Source organism: Oryza sativa, chromosome 2 (assembly GCF_034140825.1).
Source record: "Oryza sativa Japonica Group chromosome 2, ASM3414082v1".
NCBI lineage: Eukaryota > Viridiplantae > Streptophyta > Magnoliopsida > Poales > Poaceae > Oryza > Oryza sativa.
Window position 1 is genome coordinate 5,644,681 of NC_089036.1, and position 23,964 is coordinate 5,668,644.

General features: G+C 41.6%; 3 protein-coding genes across 7 annotated transcripts; all 3 read right to left on the bottom strand.

Moving 5' to 3' along the window:
* Window positions 1-5,137: 5,137 nt before the first annotated feature.
* On the bottom strand, window positions 5,138-6,461 carry LOC107278626 (23.6 kDa heat shock protein, mitochondrial). Its single transcript, XM_015772047.3, has 2 exons — window positions 6,081-6,461; window positions 5,138-5,694 (listed from the first exon to the last, which is right to left on the bottom strand). Exons 1-2 carry the CDS (start codon window positions 6,367-6,369, stop codon window positions 5,324-5,326), a joined length of 660 nt encoding a protein of 219 aa, XP_015627533.1. The 5' UTR covers window positions 6,370-6,461; the 3' UTR covers window positions 5,138-5,323.
* A 325-nt stretch (window positions 6,462-6,786) lies between these two features.
* Window positions 6,787-10,598, bottom strand: LOC4328648 (uncharacterized). 5 transcript variants are annotated; one of them, XM_026023344.2, is made up of 6 exons: window positions 10,239-10,585; window positions 9,700-9,772; window positions 8,642-8,897; window positions 7,927-8,017; window positions 7,176-7,242; window positions 6,825-7,079 (listed from the first exon to the last, which is right to left on the bottom strand). In XM_026023344.2, exons 1-6 carry the CDS (start codon window positions 10,295-10,297, stop codon window positions 7,026-7,028), a joined length of 600 nt encoding a protein of 199 aa, XP_025879129.1. In that variant the 5' UTR covers window positions 10,298-10,585; the 3' UTR covers window positions 6,825-7,025. The 5 variants fall into 5 exon arrangements, with proteins under 5 accessions (NP_001412659.1, XP_025879129.1, XP_025879130.1 ...); XM_026023345.2 differs by lacking the exon at window positions 10,239-10,585 and adding an exon at window positions 9,852-9,916; NM_001425730.1 differs by lacking the exon at window positions 9,700-9,772 and having other exon boundaries at window positions 6,787-7,079; window positions 8,642-8,892; window positions 10,239-10,598.
* Window positions 10,599-20,424: 9,826 nt separating this feature from the next.
* Window positions 20,425-21,508, bottom strand: LOC4328649 (uncharacterized). The gene is made up of 2 exons (XM_015768315.3): window positions 21,167-21,508; window positions 20,425-21,067 (listed from the first exon to the last, which is right to left on the bottom strand). Exons 1-2 carry the CDS (start codon window positions 21,357-21,359, stop codon window positions 20,841-20,843), a joined length of 420 nt encoding a protein of 139 aa, XP_015623801.1. The 5' UTR covers window positions 21,360-21,508; the 3' UTR covers window positions 20,425-20,840.
* Window positions 21,509-23,964: the final 2,456 nt, after the last annotated feature.

A 23,964-nucleotide genomic window follows, 5' to 3' on the forward strand; every position in this document is an offset into this window, starting at 1 on the left:
GATAACCGCGATATTCGCACGGTTATCGCGGGCTGTGTAGCTGAAATCATGTAAATGTAAAATAAATAGGGTAAAACAATAAAAAATACGGTTGAATATGTGTAGAAAACTAGAAATTCAGAATAATTGGAAGAATATGTAGGATACTTAAGGCCCAATATCCTCTTCCTTTTTCAATTTGTAAATCATTTTTGGTTTTGCCCTCAAATTTGAATTTAGCTTACTCTATTTCAAAAAAATTCTTCACCATTGGCAATTACAAATCAAGAACTACATCCATGAATTTTTTCAATTTTTTTTCGAATTTTTCCAGAATTTTGAATTTGGTCAAAATTCATCCAAACCATATTGCCGGTTTCCCCTACCGTACCCCCGCGATAAGCGCGATAACCGCGATAATCGCGCGATTATCGTGCGATAAGTGAAACCCTGTCCACCACTCGTACAAATCGGGCTCAGCGGCTAACCCATCCCCCTCCCGGATTGGGATTCGGTGACATTCCCCCGTGACATTCTCGGTGATATTGAGTCACTGACATGTGGGTCCAGCACATGTGGGTCCCACATGTCATTGACTCGATGTCGCTGAGAATGTCACGGGGGAATGTCACTGAATCTGCGTCCCCCCTCCCCCCCTCTCTCTCCCCGGTCTCCGATTGCAACACGTCTTGTCCTGCGAGGCTGTAAAGTGGAGTATTACGCATAGATCCCATCGATTGACCTAATAAGTCAAAGAAAAGAAAACTAAAATTTAAATTTTTAAAATTGAATTTAGAATATTTTCAACGTATTTTCTTTGTAACATTGGCTTTTAAATCGCTACGAACAAATATCTAAAAGTTTTACTTATAAAATATAATATTTATTTTCTAATAGGCAGTTTTGGTTTATTAGAGAATATATGAGCAACCGATGAGGATCATGGATAGTCTCCTGTTTCTTTTTACGGATTAATACACATGTGTCGATATATTTTGTGAGATTATATTTGTTGTCTTATTCTGGTTTTGAGGCATATGTATGTGCTGGGAGTTTTTTCCCTTACTTTTCACAAACTTCAGCATAACCAATTAGAGTTTTCTTGTTAAGCGAGACCAACGGCTACCACTGAAAGGTAATACAGGAGGTCAAGAGTACATAGTACCAATAACGTAGCGATGGTGTCACATGAGCGAAGGTGAACAATGAGTGGTGCCGAAGGCGGGATGAGTTAGGTGATGACAAAATATGATGATACATTTTGTGGATCAAAGACAGGAATATAATGGCTCACAGTCTTTCTTGTCAATGTTGAACCAGTTCAGATGATTAGATGGAGATGGCCATGTGTTGAAGGTAGGATTGCAATAATAAGACACTAAATAGCGTAATGAGCTCATTTACATATCAGTCTATAATCCATATAGAGGTAAAACAAACAGAGCTGTTGAGCTTAAACGATGAAAGAGTGTTTCCCTATTACCGACAATGCTTTTACTGTCGTTTTCACCAATCAATGGTGAAGATATCACGAGAGAACTCTGGTTTAACCGCCCGATCGAGCTGGCTCTATAACTGAATGTTCTAAGCCCACGTCCACCCATCTAGCATGCCTTTTATTGCGGAGGTGAATATATGCATAGAATCATCATAATCTAATGATTCCAATAGAATTTTCAAAAACACAATAATAAAATCATGTTAATCATAATTAAACATAGTATAGCTACTTTATCTTAGATCTGCCCTTCCCCTTGCCGCCCGCCACCGCACACTGGTCGTACACATGCTCCTGCCAAAAATATAATACAAACCACTTGCGATTTCTCTAATGGCTACTTGATCACGCTGCTGATTGTGTTAGGCTGTTAAGATTTCTCTAATGGCCCAAGCTGATCAATGATGTGTAGTTGTGTACTAGTTTATTGTGTGCTTAGATTAAACTAATCACTCGCTGGCAGGGTGTGATGAGAAGCTTCTTCTAGCCAACACGCATAATGATTAACGAATCACTCGCAACGATATAGTTTGAACCAAATGGGATGCACCTGGACAAAGGAGACTGATTCGGTTAGGCGCCCGAAATCTCCAAAAATGGGCGTGTTTCCCGTTGCTGATCTCTCTCACGAATTCACATGGCGTCCAGATGAGCTGAATGCTTGCACCAGTACACCACACAAGATGTGCCGAATCGGCCTACTTCTTCCTTCTTCTTCTTTTTTTTTCCATAGATCAAATCTTGTAGGAGTTTTTTTTTTCTTTTGGTCTCCTGCAGCTATGTACCCCTCCGTACCAAAAAAAAAAAAAAAAGACAAACCCTAGTTTCTGTGTCCAACGTTTGACCGTCTGTTTTATTTGAAAAAATTATAAAAAAAATTAAGAAGATAAGTCACACATAAAGTATTAATCATGTTTTATCATCTAATAACAATAAAAATACTAATTGTAAAAAAATTTCATATAAGACGGACAGTCAAACGTTGGCACGGAAATCCAGAGTTTGCCTTTTTTTTTTTTTGGACGGAGGGAGTATATTCCTTCTCTTGTAAATTGCGGCAGAACATCACCTTCTGTTGTAAAATTTGAGAAAAGTGTAGCAATCAATCAGTATATTTGTTTGAGTGCAGCATCAGCCAATTTTATATTTTAAATTAATGTAGATGTTCGTTTTCATTTTTGTTGCTCCGTCTTGATTTTTGAATGGACAAGTAAAGTACTTGTAGCTACAGGTTTGAAGTATGGCGTCAACGAACACACATATGTGTTTTATGTTTCTCGAACGTTTAAACGATATATTTTTCACAAAAATTTTTCTGAAAAAAGTTTTGTTTCTAAAACATATTAATCTATTTTTAAAGTTTTTATAAGTTATTAATTAATTAATTAATTTGTTTTATGTGCTAATGGGAAGGGTTTCAGACTCCCTTAGGGTGCGTTCTAATCGGCGGGATGGTTTAGCCGATTAGTTACACGTAAAACGAAAAAACATGATTTGTATATGATTAATTAAATATTATTATATGAAAACTTAATTAAAAAATTGATTAGATTTTTTAAGCAACTTATATACTGAAAGTTTTCGCATTTAGCAGCTTGTAAAGTGTGTTAACGGAAAACGAGGATTAGCTAAGCCGCTTTAGCTGAAAAGAACACACCCTTAGCATGTGTTTAATTAGAGTGGTAGGATGGGTCGGGCTGAAATGAACCGGATATTTATGGTGTTTGGTCTGAAAACAGATGGAATAAAATGATCAAAGAAATGAATCCAAGTCAGCCCATCCTAAAAACTGGTGGACTAATCCAACCAACTTTTCCCTTACGTTAACAATATGAGTTATACCTTCACACCCTAACATGATAAGATTAATCCAATCCTTATGCCAAACGAATGGATGAAATCATGTCATCTCATCTCAAAAAATTAGGATGCACCTAGCACATCCTACAATATCTTAAAACTAAACACACGCTTAAAAATATAGCTTTAGCAAGATGGAGGAAAAACATATTCATGGACATACTTCCTTCATCTTATAGAAATTAGATCCTACAATGAATCTGAATACTAATATTATGTAAAGGAAAATGAATCTGGACATACCTATGGTAGGGTTTGTTTTTACTGACGGAAGGAGTATAGCGCACAGGTGCATCTGATATATGTTGGGCTCTATGGTTGAGTAAGAATGACATGATTTTTGATAAATCATCATCTGTTTCATATATACAGGTAAATTTCAGAGCAACACATTGGCTCAAGTCATGGGCACAACTACAAAAGGATGATGAAGAGGACGAGTTTTTAAAAGTTACATGTCGAAATATTGAGGCAACGGTTATGCAACTGTTTTCTAATTTTAGAAGGAGATTAACAAATAGAATTCAATAATTGTGTACTTCTTACCTTGGATTGGTAGTCTTTATATTTTGCTTTTTCTTCATGGTTAGTGTCCGTTTTTAGTTATGTGAACTGTACACGTTTTAAGTATTACGTTGTAATAATTAGCTATAGCTCGTTGAGCTCCATTATCTTAAAAATAGCGCATAGGTGCACACACATTGATGTGGGTTCGTGATGCTGTTGTCTTCCGTGTAGCAAACAGGCTGTGTATGAATCCAGAAGTTTAGATCTAAACTTGAGTCCTTTTTCATCACATCAATCTATCATACACACATAATTTTTCAGTCACATCATCTCTAATTTTAACTAAAATCTAAAACTAGTACTGTAGACTGTACTAATCCAGCGAGAAGAAGAATCGTACTACTACTACTACTGGCACGAGATGTGTGTTGCAGTGCGCCTGTGCCCATCACCCCCAATATCGCCCATCCGGGCTACGTGGCGCGCCCTGGATCACGCGCGCGCGAATGTGTCGCAATCGTAGCCCCCACGCTGTCAGTCACTTCCTCACCCAGTCGTCGGGAAGAAAAAGAAAAATAAAAGGAAAAAGAAAAGAAAAGAAAGAAAGGCCGCGCGATACATGCACTGCATCCATCCATCCCCCTCACCTCACCTTTTCGCACTCGTCACGCGTACAGCTACAGCTACAGCAGCGAGTGACTTTTCGCAAGCGCGAAACGGGAGACGAGAGCCACGCGAGTCCCTCTCGTCGCGTGCCACCACCACCCCGACGAGGCGACGACGACGACGACGACGAGCGGCAAGTTGGGCGGCATCCCCACGCGGCGCGCACATGGGGACACGTATGTTTCACGGGGGTGTGATCGCCGATAATGAGATAGAAATTGGGGGAGTCGTCGGTGACCCGGTCGTTGTTATCTCGGCGGTGGGGGTGGGTGTCACTTGGTGAGAGACCAGGAGCCAGCGAGGCAGCCGTATGGTCATTGTTATCTCTTACTCTAGCTTTTTCTTTTTGGAGTGGCAGTCGTATTTTGAACGTATTTTTTCCCCTTTTTTTAGAGAGTTAAGTTCCCTTTCTTTTTTAAGAAAAAAAAGATTGATAGACAATTCATGATGATGTTTATGTAACCATCCGGGTAATCTCCATAGGGCATAGGCTAGTGAAATTTGATTATTTGAACCCTAGCGAGACGTCGTTTTTTTCTTTCTAATTTCAAACAAAATTTTGAATCAAAACACCTGAAGCACACGATTCGAGGTGGCTTGATATGCTTGAAATTCACTCAAAATTCATCAAGACTATGAACGAGGCCATTCATAAAGGGTAATGTGGCATTAATAAAGAACTCCAGAATGCCACATTATGGTAGTAGGCCCATACAGTACTTAATTACAGAATCCAGGCCCATACACAAGATGGGCCGGGATAAAGGCCCATACAAACGAGGCCCAAGCAGCCAGGCTCAGTCCACGCTGCTACTACCGCACCTTGACCTCGGTGACGCTCCTCTTCCTCTCCGGCGAGCGGGGCACGGTGACGTGCAGCACGCCGTCCCTCACCTCCGCCGTGATCCCCTCCGCCACCGCGTCCTCCGGGAGGAGCAGGCCGGCGTGGTACGTCGCCGCCGCCCAGCACTCGCCGTCGCCGTCGCGGCCGCGGTCCTCCTCCACCACGTCGCGCTTCTCGCCGTGGATGGCGAGCACGCCGTCGTCCACGTAGACGCGGACGTCGTCCTTCCCGAGGCCCGGCACCTCGAACCGCAGCCTGTACCGCTCCTCGTCCTCCCGCACCTTCCCCGTCAGCGGCCGGGTCAGCGTCTCCGCCACCTGCGACAGCGCGCTCCCGATGCCTGCGTGTGTACGTGCAAGCAACCACGCTCGTCAATGCTCGCCGGCGTACAATGGGGAGGAGTAACAGAGTTTTTTTTATATAACTTTTTAATTTTTATTTCAAAAATAAACCTTTCTTAAATTTACTTTTAAAATCTGAGTCTTTGCTACACTAACTCATATGACGTGAAAAAATAATATCATCATGCCACCCGCAGCTGTCGGATAGTTTAGATTAGTCACACTATTTAGATTAGTAATGTATAATAATGTTGTTTTGTCACGTCAGTCCTAGGCTAAAAAATTCATATATTAAAAATAAGTTCTGAAAATGCTTATTTTTAAAATTAAAATAAAATAAGAATAAGAAAATCAGGAGTAACTAACTGAGTAAGTGGTACGTTACCGTCGACGAGGCGGAGCGGGACGAAGTCGCGGAGGTCTCGCCACGGCCAGCGGCGGCGCGAGCGGTCCACGACGGCGACCTCACGGCTGTGACCGTCGCCTTTCGCAGGAGCGCAGCCGCCGGTGGTGGCGGCGGCGTCGGCTCCCGCCGACGAGAAGAGGGCACGAAAGTTGAGCGGCCCATGAGAATTGGCAGCCGCCGCCGCCACCGGCGACGCCGCGTGCAGTGGCCTCGCCAGAGCGCAGCCGGCGGCGAGGCGTTTGCTGAGGCATTGGCGAGCTAAAGCCATGGCCAGCAAAGTGTGTATAAAATGCTAATGCACCACTAAACCGCAGTGAAGTGAATTTGTCAGTTAGTTACTCTGCTTGAAGATGGCGATGCGATCGTATTGCTGTGAAGGGTTTCGCATATAAAGCGAGAAAGAACACGAGGACAGGAGTCCGGAGAGAGGCATCTGGAAAGGAGGCGAAGACATCCAAAACCCTCTGGTAGAGCCTGAGAAATGAAGCATATTCAGGAGAAGAGAAGTAGGAGTACCATCTTTGTCTAGTCAGCTCGACACAATCAGCACACCTGCATAAACACGGTAATGGCCTAATGGACAAGGGGCAATCAGCTAAAGGCATTGCCAAGAGGACGTCAGATGCGACACATATCCACCTCGCGGAAAAAAAGAAAAAAAAACTAAACAGAGCCTGCACATTGATTAGTAATAACAATGTCCAATTATGCACAGCGAGAAGATATCACAATATGAAACTTATGTTAACACAATTAGCAGTAAAGAATATGTTACGTTTACTTAAGATAGGGATGCCATCCTGTCTCCAGGAATACCGCAGTTATCACCCACAAGCTTTGAAAGGCTGAAGTTTTTCTGAGTACATTCTCGGTGATTCATAATTTGACCCCACAAACAACACCCTTCATCACTCATTTAACCCACTAATCATATAGGCCTTCCTGCTCCCAGCCGTCCACGAGGAAATCTACCATTTCCTGCCAATTGAAAACCGACAGAAACTTCATACATTGTTTTTGCATGAGACAAGTGCGGAAAATGGGGATGAAGCATAGTTTTGTAAGAGATCTTACACCAAGAGGGATCGCTTGTGGAAATGGTTTTGTGCTTCCTAGAAGGCTCTCATATGTAGCATTCCAACTGCAGTGACGGGCACAGGCATGGTAAACAGTCAGCAGTGCCCAAATACAAACTGATGAGTTGGAAGCAGTATAGACAACAGACCTTAGGCTAGATTTTACCAAGAGTAACAAGTCAGGACCTGTTTGGGAGACAAATGCCAGCCAGGATCCTGGCCTATTCCCACCGAAATGAACCAGGCTGGGATCCCGGCCAGGATTGCAGCTCCCAAAGTGTCCCTCTAAGAAATAACAGAACTACTAGCTCGTCCTTTTCAAAGGAGGTATTTAACATATCTAATATATGGCAAACAAGGAGATGAAGTAATAATAATGCATACTAGGGGACTGTTTTGGTTCATGTCAAAACCTCCTAATCGGCTAATCCATACCTTCGTGACTCGACAATTGAACTAGAGATAACTTATTGCATCCATCCATTTTTATATACCACTATTTGACTAGGCATCTTCTAAATTGAACTTTACTATAAATTTCTCGTGCAACATATCGTTGCTAATAGAAAATCATGATAATATGAAACTACAATGGGTACAAATCTAACAGTACATTTCTGTATCACTAGACCTACAAATCTAGCATTACCACTTTTGTATCACCACATCTACACATATTTAGCCACTTTTGCACTCACTTATAAAGTATGAATAATTTGAAATAATTGCAGGAATCTGTATATGAATACCTTATTTTTGGCTCTCGAGGTTGTTGACGCTGAGAATTGTGCCTTCTGTTTCCAACCCACTGTTGCCTAGTCTGGTTCCACAGGAGAAGTCCTACGGTTGTACAAGTAGAATAATCAACATAAAAGAACTTAACCTAACATGTACGTATAGTTCGTAATAATGTAACGTAATAACCTAGTTCCAGTTTGGTAAAGATCCTTTCGTTTTGAGTTTCTTATACATGTATCTTCCTTATACATGTATTTTGTAAACCAAATATACACATGACTACTCTAGAATTCGATAGCCATAAATTCCACGACGTCTTATACTAGTATTCTAACGTAAACTGAGGGCTGACTCTGGGGATCAAGATTCAGAAGGCCTGAGAGGAAATGGTTTTGTCCATGTGGAAATGTGGCCACTCACAGGAGTAGTTCACTTCACTTGCTTCCCACCATTAAATTACTTATATATAGTCAAGTAAGAAATTTGTTTTGCAAATATATGCAGGATGCATTATTTTTAGAATTGCTATGGACCACATAAACGCTGGAATTTGAAGATAACAGTTGCCATGTGCTGAAATGCAATCCATACGAGCATGGGAAACTGACCCTCAATAAGTATGAACTACGGGTTTAGCGTTCTCTGAAAGTATATGGATATTCCAAAAAACAGTATGGGCACCTGCTGCCTATTTTAGTTCAAACACGGACAGAAGAATGCCTTTACCTTGATTTACAAACTCATTTGGGTTGGTGCTACTTCCAGCTCCATGCTGATCGCTCGATTGTGCTGCCGTACTGATTGAAGACATGCTACGCTGAGATTGCATGGCACTATTCTCCATTCCCGGCGGGCTTGAACTCCAAAAGTCCTCCGACAAACTCCGCTGCTTTATTGAGCGCCCTTGAATTCTTAAACCTTTTGAAGGCTCATCAACGGCTATTATTGGAGTAGGTTTCGCACATCCAAAACAATTTCTGCTCTGTTGCAAACCAGTATTGACTGATAAATGATTAGCACCAAGCAATTGAGAGAAGTTACAGATCAACAAACAAGCAAAGGATTGTCTAAACCAAAATTGTATGGAAAATACATATAGTTGATCACTTGATTAGTACAGGTTTTGCACTGCTTACGAGTCCTCACTATAAATGTTCAATTTTTTTTCATTTGGTTCGAAGAAGCTGAAGCAACAGAAAACAGTTCAATTCGCACAGGAATAGGGTTGGATGTTTGAAGCTATAAATGGTGCCTAAATTGAAGTAGCAGGTTTCAAGGAGCTGGTCATTCCTAAATGGCTGGAATAAGCAGGTGTCAAGGATTCTAGGTAGAGCCAACAAAAACATAATAAGACTTCAACTTGTGCGTAGCATAAATCTGTTTATACAAATTATCTAGATTGTAGAACAAAAATGCAGAACTGAATTTCCCATTGATTGAAGGAGCAATAGCCAATCAATGGATTCAAGCCTACATGTATTTAGAGTGAAGTTAACATATCCTTAAGATTGTACTCATTTGCAAATACCAGTAAACCTGTACCCTTCAAATTATAGATATCATCAAGCAACAAACTCTCTAGCCAGTTATACTCTACAGATTGAACCAGCATTTAGATATAAAACGCTACTACAGCTAAGTAAATTTCCCAGATAATAGCAGCCAGAATTCTTAAATGAGCCATAACTTCATTTTTTTTTCTGCAGTTAAAAAGAAAAGTTTTTGGATGACACAATGGATTAATAAGCAGGCACAAATAAATATACGCTGCAATAGTAGTCTACCGGGGGAAATCTTTCGCTATTCTGTGTTATCAGCTTTATTATGCGAAACCTCCTTGAGTCCGCTGTTTGCAAGCTGCAGGGAGCAGAAAAAAGGAGCTGAAAGGAAACCTAACAGCAGCAGGCCAAAGGGCCAAAAGTGCTATGATGATAACCTGCATTGGTAGGAAACCACCAAACATTCTCTTGTGCCACTAATGGCCATCGACAAAAAGACAGAGAACACATCGAGCAATCATCCAGGTCATTACAAGCAGGTCAGACCCATCATAACCAACCTCGCTGATTGGGCACGAGCTGGTCACTACACATGGTTACAAACAAAATCGCGAAAACCTTACTAAATCCATGAAATCCGAACGGGGATCAATGTATGAACACCGAATTCATCCCGTCGAACCAACGAAATCGCGCCTACCCGCACGCATCAAACTCGCCTCATCATCCCGCGGCGGCTCCCCTAACACTCGAAATCAAATTCTCGCGCGTCAATCAGCACAACACCGAAGCAGCCAGGGTGAGGGAGAGTCAGAAAGGCGTACCCAACGCAGGCGACGAGGCGACGCACCCACGACGTCAGGGACGAGCAGCCTAGCAGCATAGCATCCGGCTCCGCCTCCCCCGCCCCCACCACGGCGACAGAAGAATGAACTGAGCTCAACCTCCCCCCACCTCCACTCGAAACCCTAGCACACCCCCTCGAAACCCTCCTCCTCCTCCTCCTCCACCCGCGCCCGATCAATCGATCGATCCAGAGTACACGAACAGACGAACACAACCACGACCGCGATGGCGACGGCGACGGCGTGGGCGGCGGCGGAGGCGGAGGCGGGGGGGCTTATCTGGTGCGAGCTATGGAGGGGAGGAGGAGGGGGGGAATCATTGGAGTAGGGTGGGGATTGGGTTTGGGTTTGGGTTTGGGTTTGGAGGGAGGGGATCACGCGGGGTGTACGTGGGCAGATGGGGCGGAAAAGCTGGGAGAGCGACCACTCCACCACTCCCTCTCTCTCCGTCACTGGGAGGATGACAGGTGGGGCCCTGAGGGGGAGCTGGTAATAATCATCCAATCCTCCCGTGGCCATTATTGGGTTTGTTAGCATTTAGGGCCCCCGTTCTGACTTGATTAACGTACATTTCATTTTTTTTTTCATTAGCACGTTTTTAAAAGGCTAAAAGATATATTCCGTGTGAGAATTTTTTATAGGGAAGTTGCTTTAAAACAAAAGGATAAATTTATTTTTTTTCAAATTTATAATAATTAATTTAATTAATTATATGTTAATGATTTTTTTTACGTTCCATGACTTAATTCATCTTGATCGTGTTCAAACGCAGCCTTGATGGTGTTAATGAATGATGACGAAGCCAGGATAGGCAAACGAAAAAAATAGCACATGATTAATTAAATTTTAGTTACTACAAATTTAAAAAATAGTTTTATTTATTTTTTCTAACTTATATAGAAAATTATCATACAAAACATAACGTATCATTTAGTAATTTAAAAGACGCGCTAAAGAAAATTGAGAAAAATAACTAGTAAAACATCTTAATAAAAATGAGCTATTAGCAAATGCTAATGAAATTAAATCGTCGTCGCGGCTCGGACGTCGGCCTTGGAGAGGAGAACGCCTGGCGTGCACGGTGCAACCTTACCTGGACGAATAAACAACGATCATCCTTGCCTCCTGAGTCTTGCCTGCTTCAAGAGCTCTGTTTGTAAAAGTAGCTTAGAGTTATTTTAAGAGCTATTTTTTACACAAGAAATACCCCTCCAATGAAATAGCTCTTGAGCTGTTTAGATCCAAGGGCTATTTGGCGCCTGAGAGTTGAGGTCCAACGCATCCACGCCGGCGTGGGGAGGAGGAGCGTGTCCGGGGCCAGTCACCGACGGCTGCGACGGCCAGACGCTTGGGTCTTCGGAGAAGAAATCGAAGCCACCACCCTCCATGGAGAAGAAAACAAATCCACCAGTGTGGGGCCCGGCGACGGCTCGGGTGGGGGCCGGCGGAGCCGCGATTGACGGCTGGCGAGGAGTGGGGGCGTTGGCGCTGGTGGGGAGGAGGAAGTAGCAAGGGCGTGGGCGCCTGCGAGGAGTTGGGCGGCGGCGCAGGTGGGGGTCAGCGACGCGACGGAGAGGAGTAGGGGCGACAGAGCTAGTGGGGGCCAGCGGTGCGGTGGGCGACAGCCGCCGCGCCGGCGAGGAGAGGAGGCGGCGGCGGCGGCGAAATGTGAGGCGAGTGCGCGCTCAGATAAGGTAGAGAAAAGGATGTGCGGTCGTGCGGAGAGAGAGAGCCGCGGCTTTCTTTTTTTTTTTGATCCCGTGCACCAGAAAGGAGAGAAAAGCCACCTTTTTAAGTGGGCCACACCCAAAATAGCTCCAATTAGCACCCCTTAAGTGGGATAGTTTTTTGGGGTGGGTTATTTCCAAATAGTTCTCAAATAGCTCACCATTTTGGATCTTTTGGGCTATTTTAGCCATTTGAGGGAGGGCTAAAAAATATCCCTTGAATCCAAACAGGGCCGAGGATTACGTGTTGCTAAATCTTCCTCTCTTTTTTTTTAAAAAAAAGAGAAAGGTATTTTTTTTATATGGTCTCTACATCCAATTGGATATATACGGCAATTGAAATAGGAAACTTAGCTTTGCAAACAATCCAATCTAAAATTTGCTCCTATGAAGATTTATTGAACTCAGAATCTTGAGGTACTACTCATGTCACTGCAATCATTAGGCTACGTGCCCTTCCGTATCTTAATCTTGGCAGTAATTAATCCCTCGCCTTGTTCTTCCAGCTACGTTGTTGATAGTTAAGTGTAACAATAAGTGTTTAATTCAGCTTTTTGTGCTGTCCATTTTGTATTTTAGTGTGAAACCAGTGCACGCTGAGGTTAATGATAGCACATATGAAAGTGCATCTAGGACCCCTCATTTATTTTGGTGTTAATGACAACACAATTAGAGGGTAACTAATGTTTTTTGTTGAGATGTATGCAAGGATGAAAAAGGAGTGGATGTCAACACAATAAGTATTGCGGCATCTTTTGTGGTAATTGTCTTCTAATCCATGTATATCTTGTGTTCTTGAGTATTAGGATGCCGTACTATTAAGAGGGATACCACATGCATATAATTGGTAGAACACTAGTGCTCAAAATCATTTATTTGAAGTGTTCATGTTTTATTCCTGAATGTGCAGAGATGTAGCCTAGTGGGGGGAGGGTGAATAGGCTTTCCTGAAATTTTCTCAACAATCGCAGCGGTTAAATTGACAGGGCCCGGAACCTACTGGTAATGAACACCGGAATTTCCGGGCAGGATGAGTAGCCCGGAACTTCCGGGCAGGATGAGTAGCCCGGAACTTCCGGAGTTCTTGAGCCAGGAACTTCCGGGCAGCAGAGAAAAAATGAAATTAGGGGAAGTAAAACAGGTCCTAGCTAGAGATGATCAGGCACAGAGTTGCACAAGATGTAATTCTCAAGATACCAGCAGATTCAAAAACAGATCATGCACAAGGGAGACAAAGGCGATTTTTTTCCGAAGTTCGGATCACACGGATCCTACTCTCCGTTGAGGCGCTCAAAGAGCCGGGTCTCGATTAACCCCTTGCCTCACTTATGCAAAGATCCCAGAAGAAGTCCACAGCCTTCAACTCAACACTTCTAGGTCGTTTTCTAGAATTGAGTGACCACCAAGATCCAACTCACAATTCCTTCTAGAAAAGACCACAAGTGCAAGTTGCTCTACCTAGGACAACCTCTGAAAACTCAGCACAAGAATCTTTACTCACTTACCTCGTTTCCTTGCGGAGGTGAGGAAAACCTTCACAAATTTTCCCGGGACATCCACAAGATCTTTGGAAGCTCACGGGCGACACCTAATCGTCTAGGAGAAGATCTCCAAGAGTAATAAGCCCAAGTGACAACCCACAAGGTATCCAAAGTGCTCAATCAAACCTAATCTTTAAGCCATCTCCAAAACACTCCTACACTCTAATCTAATCTCTCAATCTCACAAGATAGGCTCTAGATTTGAGTGGAGGAAGCAAAGGAAGCTTGGGAGTGGCTAGAAAACCCTAGAACATGAAAGAGCTGAAGTGGAATGGCTAAAGGGTGACCTGGGGACGAAATCCATATATATAACGGCTAGGTGACGTCATCTAGCCGTTACTCACAAGTTTGAACTGGAAATCTGCCAGGACGTTCCGGGCAAAAGTGCTAGGAACTTCCGGGCAGCACTTAGGAAAAATCTAGTTAAACTTCGGTGCCGCCGCATGGACCCGCCGTTGCGCTCGCCTGCCACCACATGGACCCGCCGTTGCGCTCGCCCGCCGCCCGCCCATCGCGCTCACTCGCTGAAGAAGAAGAGAAAGAGAAGAGGTGGCAAAGAAAAGTTACGAAAAAACGATGTGTAACTAACATGTGGGCCCCACGTACTTTTTTTTTGTTGACTAGGATGCCACGTCAGCGAAACCACCCACATATACTGCCATGGGACCCTCCTTTGAACGGTTTGTGCGAGTTTAGGGGTGCACATTTATGATCTTGTGGTTTAGGGACCTAAAAAAAATCTCACTTGTTAAGTTGAGGGACCAAGGGTGAACTTATTCCAAAGAAGAGAGTGGGACATGTCGAGGCCCACAGAATTATTCGTATGGGCCTAGAGGATAATGGGCCTTGTGTGGCCCGACGAGACGGCGAAGGCGACGACAGAGAGGAACAGCGACGGCGGCGGCGGCGTCGCGACGCCCGGAATCGCTTCGCCTCGCGGGGAACTTGACCGGGGCAACGGAGGGATCGCCGTCGCCGTCGGCCATCGCTGGGGTACGGTTGGGCCGACTGGATCGCGGGTCTTGTCCGTACTCATCGCCTATCTCCGCCATCTCGTTTTGGCTGCACTGCAGCTTCCTTTCTTCTGAAACAAGGCAAGCAACTTGCTTAATGCTATCTCCCTTTCCGAATAATCAAATAATGCTGATTTTTTTAGATAATGGATCAAATGTTGATTATCTGAGTTAAATTTTGATAACAACGATTTCAGGTTAGCACTTATTCTTTTATTATTAGATTTATTTATTTCTCATTGATATTTTGAATAGTAGTGTTAACAGTGAAGAGTTGTACATAATTACATCTTTATTACCGAAGTAAGAGTGGTTAATAAAGTGTGCATAATTCATTTAAGACTTTCAATAAATTAGGAAGAGGTGTTTAAAGTTTAAAGTTTAGGTACCATCCCCATTCTTAAATATAAGTATTTTTGTCTTGATTATTTGCCAAAAAATAATGTTAAAAACGAAAGACTCTCTTTAAGTCATTGTGTGGTAAAATTTTTAAAATGCTTGGATTATTCTCATTGAGAACTGCGCTAGCGTAGTTGGCAGGTGCAGCCGTCGTGCTCTCCTACCACCCATGCTCCTGGTAATCTAGCGGTTCGATTACATGATTAGTCAAAAATAGTATAATTCTTAGGCTTTAAAATAAGGGTCTCGGTGGCTAAAAAATTACCCTAGAAATACTTACAGTTACAGTATATATTACTCCCTCCGTTCTATAATATGATAACCTAGCACCGTATAAGACTTATTTTAGTATTGTGAGTCTATATTAGGATAAGTCTCATTAAATTATGACGAATGTAGTACTATAAAAATGGTTGAGTATTTTTTTTCGAAGGGAGTAGTAGTATACTCCTTCCGTCCCAAAATAAGTGCAGTTTTACACTATTCACGTTTAACGTTTGACCATTCGTCTTATTTGAAAATTTTTTATGATTAGTATTTTTATTGCTCTTAGATGATAAAACATGAATAGTAATTTATGTGTGACTAAATATTTTTAAATTTTTTATAAATTTTTCAAATAAGACGGACGGTCAAACATTGGGCACGGATATTCACGGTTGCACTTATTTTAGGACGGAGGTAGTAAAATTTAAATTTAAAAAAACGAGCGCGTCTAACTCTGACATGATATTCTGAGGTCAGATCGTGCGTCAACTTCCGTGTACTTTTCCTTGTTTTTGCCGTGCCGTCCTGAACGTCCGTACGGGCAGAGATGGACGGGCCAGATTTGGACGGCTTGCTGATACGTCCTTCTATACGATATTGCCATATTAGTCGTGTACTATGATAGATACTCCGTCTCTGAATGCGCACAAGATTCAGAACTTCCGTTACATTCGATGAATTTCGTTAAATTAAATTATAGTATGCCCCCAAGACTAAGACATTTTACTGTCGATGAAGTGCAAGTCCAAGCTGAAATCAAAACCGTGGGCTACCTTAGTTTTGGTGTTTTTGCAGTTATCCATATTGTTATCGTTTTCTTTTCTTTATCGGAGCTTCAGTAATCAGAAACCCACTTTCATACACAACTAATTTAATTTAGTTTTAGTTCCTTTATATACGAATGGCATAATTAGTCAACTAATTGAAACAAATAACATGTGAATACCGTGTGTTTAACTGCTGGTTTGTGTGGTGTGCCTGTATGCTTGATTTATTCAATCTGTCAGTTGATCGATGCTCCAAGTAATAAACTTAGAAGAAAAGGAGCCCCGGTAGTTTTGTAGGAGAGAGTTGACTTTAAGCTAAAGTTTGACAAAAGAAATTCTCTTGCAATATCTTATTACTAATGGAAATAGTTAATATGGGCCTGTTCACTTTGATGCCATTTTCAACCATACCATTTCTTTTGGTAAAGTTGCTAAAAAATATCTACGTTTAGTTTGTTACCAAATTTGGTAAATACATAAGAAATCTTGTCAAAATTTTGATAATATTGCCATCTTGCCAAAGGTTTATTTTAGCTACAATCTAAACATGCCCTATATGTTCAAACAGATAAGTAGCGGTATGGGCTTTGTGTCTCTAAACTTAATTATTATTAAGGGTCTCATTTTTTTATTTATACTTATACTTATCAGCCAAAATTTAAATTTCTAATCTTAAATTTGTAGTTGATTTTGGGGTCTTTTCATCGAAGTTTATTTTTCAGCATTTGCTTTTAGATCGCTAAGAACACTTATATAACAGTTTTATTGATGAATTATTTTTCGTTTACAAATATGCCGTTTCGCTTATTTTCCGAATAAGCGAAACGATGGGTCCGTAAATATTCTAACTCCATTGTCACCAAACTTAAAACAGATAAGTATTTACGCAACAAAGGAAGTATGCGAAAATTTACAAATAAAAGAAGTATGCAAGTCCTAACCTCTTATACATCTTCCACAATTACAACTCACTACTAAAATTTGTATTCTTTTGTACTGTTAATAACATAGATATAATTTTTTATTGAAAATTATTTTTATTTGATTCGTTCATTTTTCACGGCTTATCAATCATGTGCAACACAAACAATCCGGTCCCTTAGGGGCTGTTCTTTCAACTTAACACGCTACATTTTAGATTGCCACACCCTTCTTAGCTTTACGTTTCGTTCATTGTCATATGTATGGTTTGGCACACTTTTTTATCTCATTATTCCATGTGTCGTATACTCAATTATTTGTCCAATTTAATCACATGTGTGACCTAGAATTAATTAAAGGAAAATTTGCACAAAAAAAACTCCGTAAGTCACTTTAAGTTTGATATTCTAATCGATAAGTCATTTCGTTGTAAATACCCACCTACCTACTCTATTTTGTTTCAAAAATCACCCCAGTGAGCACATGTATGACCGAATCAATATGTTTTTATATATTTTGAGCCGTCAATGTGGTCTTTACCAAAATTAAATACTTTTATAGTATAATCTTCACACTTCTTTTTTTGCAGATTCCACAAATAGAAATACTAATAATAGTGTAAATATTGTCGCACTTGGGTATCACGATATACATAAAAAGTTCACTAAAACATGAAGAATAAATTTAATGTAAACACTTGGACAAAATTGACTCAGCTAGATTAGTCTACAGTAGCTCTACATCAGCGATAATAGGTTGATCCGATTAAGTACGTATACACTGAGGTGGTTTTTTAACAAAACTGAGTAGGTGTGTGAGCATTTGTAACAAAATGATTTATGGGATGATTTTTGCAAATTTTCCTTAATTTAAAAGGTCAAAAGAAAAGGTGATGACAAATTACATTTGCCTAACGTGAGTTCTGATCCTGTTAGTTAGTTAAGAACCACACAACCCGTAATACTTGTGGGGTCACGTGCTGAGATCACGAACCTGCATGAACAAAATGAAGTAAATGGAAAAGAAGAGGGGCCATGACGACGAACGCACTCTGAACTTGTGGAGAAAGAACGCCAGCCACACCAACACCAGGAAGAGAAACTGCTCCGAAAATGCAGCGGTCAACCGCAGTTGAGCAGCGTGACCTCACCATCGGCGGAATGACGCCGGCGACGGCACGGCCATTTCCACGCCTTGCATCCCAAAAGGAAAGGGTGTAGGACGGACCACTGCAACTCGCAGAAATTAATTAGCGGAGGACTTGTGTTGGGCGGCCGCGAGGGAGATAAACAATTAGCGTCACTTCGTTTGTAATTATAAGTTGGGACTGTCTACTTCTAATTTAACAGAAAACCCCTTCTAATATCTTACAATTTTTTGACCATTGGATTGATTTGAGATTCATGCAAACCCCATCAAACCCTAACCACTTTTCCTTTTTCCTCCTTGCCGCCGCACAACGCTCGAGCGCTCCTTCCCTCCTCTCAGCACTGCGCGCCTCCTTCACCGCCGCCGCCGCCCCACCGTGCCGCCACCCAGCCTCGCCGGCTGGCCGAAAAGTGTCAACGACGCCGGTGAGGCCCCGCCGGCTGGCCCCCTCCCCTCCTTTGCCTCAAGCCGGCGGCGGCGCGCTGTCCGTCGTCTTCCCCGTCGCCGGCGGCGGGGCGCCACCACCGACTGCCTCCTCCTACCACTCTTTCCGCTTTGCCCCCGCCGCCTACACCGGCCCATCGCCCGCTTCCGACCCCGCGGCTTCGGCGGCGGTGCCGCCGCCTCGCCGCCCGCCCGATCTGCCGCCCATCACCGGGCTGCCGCCTCCCACGGTCATCCCTCTAAAGCCGGCGAACTCCCCCCTCTTCCCCCTCCCTTCCCCCCTCCCACCCCCACCCACCCCGGGACCCTAATTCGTCGGCCCTCTGCCGGAGTTTGGGTTCACAAGCGCTAGAGAAGAAGAGGTGGTCGCCGGAGTTGGAGAAGAAGAGCATGAATCGTGAAGCACATCCAGTGATCCAAAATTTGCAAGATTTGAGGTTGTGTTTTCTGTCGACAGAAATTTAGCATTTCCGTTATAAGTTGCGATTATAGATCGCACCGAAACAGTTTCAGCTCCGATCTAAATATAAGAGTAGAATTGGATGAAAAATAAACTAGAGATGTGGAGCTGGGTTTAGGCTGCTTAATAATTTTATTTCTAATCTAACTCCTGATGTTAAATTTAGAAGTTAGATCTCTATTAGACGGGCCTTACTAATCGGCAACGGAGTTTGAAAGAAAAAACGAAAAAGGAAAAGAAAATTGATCGCCATGGATTAGCTCCATAAACTGGGTTACTCTATATTACACCATCAGAGTATTATCTCTGTTGGTCTGCTACTTCTTGTCCTCAGATTGCTTTAGTTTAGCTCTTACGTCACATTACACGCTAGCTTATACCTTTAACACAAACATTAGGATTTGCAGTCAGCTTTGACCATGAGGCCCGACCGCCCGGTAACCCTCCGAAGCAAAACAACTTTATTGTTTGTCTTTTTAGCTGATTAATTATGATATAGTAAAAGTTTAATATTTAAAACTTAATTTTCAGAATTGACTTTGAGACTTTTCTTTATGGTAGTTTATTTGTCAACATTATGTTGATAATAGCTAAGAACACAGAAGTTATAAAAGCACAACTCATAAATTACTTTTTCTTCTAATAAACCGTCTTATGGTTTATCAGCTGCAGGGTGCACGATTAGACTGAAGCTTTTTGTACTTCATCCGTCCCTAAAAACTATTACAGTAAATCTGGATATAAAAAATCATATCTTACCGTATATTGATTTTTTATGGGTTAGAGAAACTAGTAAGTAAAAAGAAAAATCATATGCTTAGACTGCATGGATGTGGAGGCATGAAGCGTGCGCTTAATTGCAAATTTAACTGCTTTTTAGGAGCTCTCCTAAAATTAAAAGCAAAGCACATGGAAAAAAAAGTCTCCTCACATGCTTCTCTAGAAAATCATATCAAATCAAAGTATCAAACAAAATCAAATTAAAAATTTGCAAGAAGAGAGGACTTAGTCCTAGTTTATTTTGCTCCTGACCCGCATGAACGCTCACCAGAATATACCTGTTGGTACCACCATTTCTTTACACCCAAAAAAATTGGATAAAGGAATCTTCCTCACCTGCCGGGTAACATGCGCCCCAACCGTTTTCCGATCCAATTCGACCGAGCCGAAATCACATGTGCCCCCATATTCTAGTATTTCGAGTAAATTTATTTTCCTCGGCAATAAAAATCAATCCCAATTTACAGATAATAGAAACCAATTGATTTATTATACAGATAATAAAAAAAATTCATGATGGTGTATTCGGTTTCCTAAAGCAAAGATGCAAGGACTTGTCTCGTGTTCAACAACATGACTTTTGACTTGATCTCTCGTCGTGTTCACAACAATTTCTTTTGCCATCTCCTTTTTACCTTTTTTTTTTGAGATAAATGAGATGAAATCGAGCATATACAAACGAAAAGGAGATTAAATAAAAAAAACTACACTTGAATGACGAACACCACTTTTGACTTTAATCTCTCGTCGAGTTCACAACCACTTTTGACATGGCAAATCGTCTCTTTTTTTCCCTTTTCTTTGAGATAAAAAAGAGAAGAAATCGAGTATTTACAAACCTAGAGGAGATTCAAAAACTACTTAAAAATAAAATATACTAATCCATCCACTGTACAGTAGAGATGTACTGGATCCACACAAAGTCAACAACTGCCTCTGTCTTCCTGTCTTTCGAAGCAAAGACGCACGAGAAAGAGAGAGAAAAAACAAGCAAAAAAAAAGTTAACCAAAAGCAAGCGGAGGATGATGATTAATTAGCTTAATTGCGAGAGCCTAATCAATCGAGCAACCGCGGCGGCCGCCGGCGGCGAGGCGGCGGCGAGGAGGCGGTGGTCAGCAGGAGTAGGTGACCCTGTGGGAGGAGCGGTCGCGGAGCATGCCGCGGTACAACGCCTCCCGGTTCGCCGGCATCCGCTCCGCCGCCGCGGCCGCCGCCGCGTCGCCCCTGCACGTGTGCTCCTCCGCCGCCGCGAGCCGCCGCGCCGGGCGGGCGGCGCCCTCATTGTCGACGACGTCCGCCGCGAACCGCACCCGCCTCCCGCTCCTCCGCCTCCGCCTCTCTGCACCGCACACACAAACCACCGTGAGAAATCCATCCACGCATGTCGTCGTCGAGGAATCGAATCGAATCGAAGGGATCCGGTGACGAACCCACCCACCTGAGGAGGAGGAGGAGGAGGAGAGGCAGGGGCGGAGGGAAGCCTCCGCCTCCGCCTCCGCCTCCGCCGCCGCCGCGGGCCTCGCGGCGCGGCAGAGGGAGAAGATGACGATGGAGCCGGACACCGCGACGGCGGTGGCGGCGGCGAGCGCGAGAGACCCACCACCACCCGACGACGACGAGGACGACGCCATGGGCGGCGTTGGAAGAGCAGAAGTAGGTGGTGGCTAGCTACGACTAGGTAGGTAGGCCTCGCGAGAACAAAGCTAAGCTCGTATTAATGGCGAGCTCGCGAAGAGAAGAAAAAAAAAGGGAGATGAGAGGATTTGGTTTGGTTTAATTCAGATTTCGGGTGCGGCTGCCTTGGTGATATATAGGCTTGATGATGCCGTAATTTAATTTTAATTTTTATCGTGTTGACCGAATTGTGCTCTCTATCTCCTCGACACAAACGTCGTTTTTTCAGTTGGTTGAGCTACTGCTGGTAATAATACGGTTGTTTCTTTTATAATTTTTATTTATCTACTCCCCCGGATTGATAATACTTGTTGTTTTGAAAAAGTTTACTGTCTATAAAAACAATTTTGATAATTATTTTTCATTATAATATGTATAAAAGTGTTAATAAATATTTGATTTTATTAAAGTACTTTTTAAGACTAATCTACGTCACTATATTTAAAAGATAAATATTTTAAAAATGATTTATAATCAAATATTCTAAAGTTTGATATCACCCTTGTCTAAAATGACAAGTATTATCAATCCGGAGGAAATATATATATACGTTATTAAAGATTTATAAAAGTTAAGATTTTAAAAATATAGTACCTCCTTATATGACGTTTAGATAAAAAAGACACGGAGGGAGTACTAAGATAAAAAATCAAATCAAATTAAAATTATTTTTAAATCATACTGTGAGAAAGCTTAAAATGTTACTGGAGTTAGGGTTTATAAGAAGACGCGGATTTTCGATAGCAGAGGATGTTTTCGCAAGTGAGTCATGTATCCCGAGAAAAAAAATGTGAAACAATATTCAGGGGGCAATTTTATCCAGAGGGCAGCATTAATTTGTTGCTACTTGTGGTACAATGTTTTTTAATAATCAATTTGAAGGTGCATGCTTGTTCTATTTTAGGAACGGTGTTTGTTACTCGTAGTACATTTTTTTTATAAAAAAATACCAACCAACAAACGACCATTTTATTTAATACGAATAATTGAATCAGGAGGACTTGCAGTTGCGGTTTGATGAATTTAGTAATCCAAATGATTATTGGATGGGACGTGTACATACCTCCCCTACAATACCGGCCGGCAACTCGAGTTTTTTTTTTAACTTCTTTTTTTTTAGAACGGCAACTTGAGTTACTTCTGTTTTCCGAAGGCAGCAAGGGGTTTTGTACTATTTCTGCATCCCGAACAATTTCAACTATATTTTGTGAAATATTCTTCTAAGATATGCACTGCCAGCCAAGCCTTGATATTAACTTATCCTTGTGATCTTATAATTCTTAAACCCAGCAAGGCAGCAAGTACTCAGCGTTGCTCAATTTTTATCTTTATCATCCCTAGATGATAACAATTCAGGGGACTTAAATAGTCATAAAAATTTAAAATAATTTAACAAACTAGATCATTTGTGATAAATCACTCCATGAGTGTCCATGTTAAAATTTGACAAAAAAAATACGCATGTATTTAGATCATATTTATTTGTTTTCCTCGTATAGGTCGAATTTAAATATATATGTTTATATATGTCAAAAAAACAATTTTACCATAGTTTAATTGAAACAAATACCACACGAGTTCCATCATTTTTTAAAAAAAAAAGAAGTCGAAAACGATGCTGCTTACTCCCTCTGTTCCAAAAAGAAAAAGATCATTCCTAGCATCCCAAAGTGAAATTAGTGGAGAGTAAAATGACTAAAATACCCCTCACTATTGAAAAAAAGTAGTAATGGTGATAGGTAGGTAGAGGATAGATAAAACTTCCTGTTTTATGTGATGAGCGTAGATAGGATGGTATAAGGTTTTTTTTCTTTTTGACATAACTCAAACTCTGGAAGTTGAACTTTTTTTAAGACGGAGAGAGTAGATGGTTAATATAATACTAAATTAAATCACAATATCCATAAATACAATATTGTGTGTATCTTTGGTGAATGCAAAGGCTGAAAATTACTTCTTTTGTCGAAGGAACTACAAGGGAAAAAAAGACAAGCAACCCTTCCATACTATGGGATTACCTTAGGTGGTGTTCTTTTATTATGTAGATGAAGATAAATATGAATATCAAGTGTTTTACTTAAAACGAGGTGTTATTAAACTATGATTAATTGAGTTTTGATTATTACAAACTTGAGAAATAGATTAATTTGATATTTTAGAGCAACTTTCATATTGAAAGTTTTCGCACCAAACATACCGTTTAACAGTTTGAAAAGCGTGCCACGAAAAATCTTCATATTCATCCAAGAGTTGTTGGGAAAAAAAGGGGACACTCTTTTCATCCTGAAATAAAGAGTAAATTTCACATTGCACCATATATTTTGACCAAAGTTTTACAATGGGTAAGGGCCAACCCAACCTTTTCACTTAGCATCAAATATCTTTGCACTAGTTGTCACTTTGGACTAGGGTTGAGCAAATCAATGGAAGTTGTCAGAGAAAAGCTAGTTCAAATTATCATTTTTAGTTCCATAGTATTAAGATAAATATCTTTAGAAAGAAATAGCAAATCACACTAAAATAATGATGCAACATGTTTAAAAGTGGCACAAAATGATCTAT

Excerpts from the sequence above, each read along its gene's own strand:
- LOC107278626 (XM_015772047.3), bottom strand. The coding sequence starts at position 6,369 with ATGGCTTTAGCTCGCCAATGCCTCAGCAAACGCCTCGCCGCCGGCTGC. Across the intron at positions 5,695-6,080 it reads CCCGCTCCGCCTCGTCGACG|GCATCGGGAGCGCGCTGTCG; the intron begins GTAACGTACCAC and ends GTACACACGCAG.
- LOC4328648 (XM_026023344.2), bottom strand. The coding sequence starts at position 10,297 with ATGCTGCTAGGCTGCTCGTCCCTGACGTCGTGGGTGCGTCGCCTCGTC. Across the intron at positions 9,773-10,238 it reads CGCCTCGTCGCCTGCGTTGG|CTTGCAAACAGCGGACTCAA; the intron begins GTACGCCTTTCT and ends TGCTCCCTGCAG. Across the intron at positions 7,080-7,175 it reads CACAAGCGATCCCTCTTGGT|GAAATGGTAGATTTCCTCGT; the intron begins GTAAGATCTCTT and ends TTCAATTGGCAG.
- LOC4328649 (XM_015768315.3), bottom strand. The coding sequence starts at position 21,359 with ATGGCGTCGTCCTCGTCGTCGTCGGGTGGTGGTGGGTCTCTCGCGCTC. Across the intron at positions 21,068-21,166 it reads CTCCTCCTCCTCCTCCTCAG|AGAGGCGGAGGCGGAGGAGC; the intron begins GTGGGTGGGTTC and ends TGTGCGGTGCAG.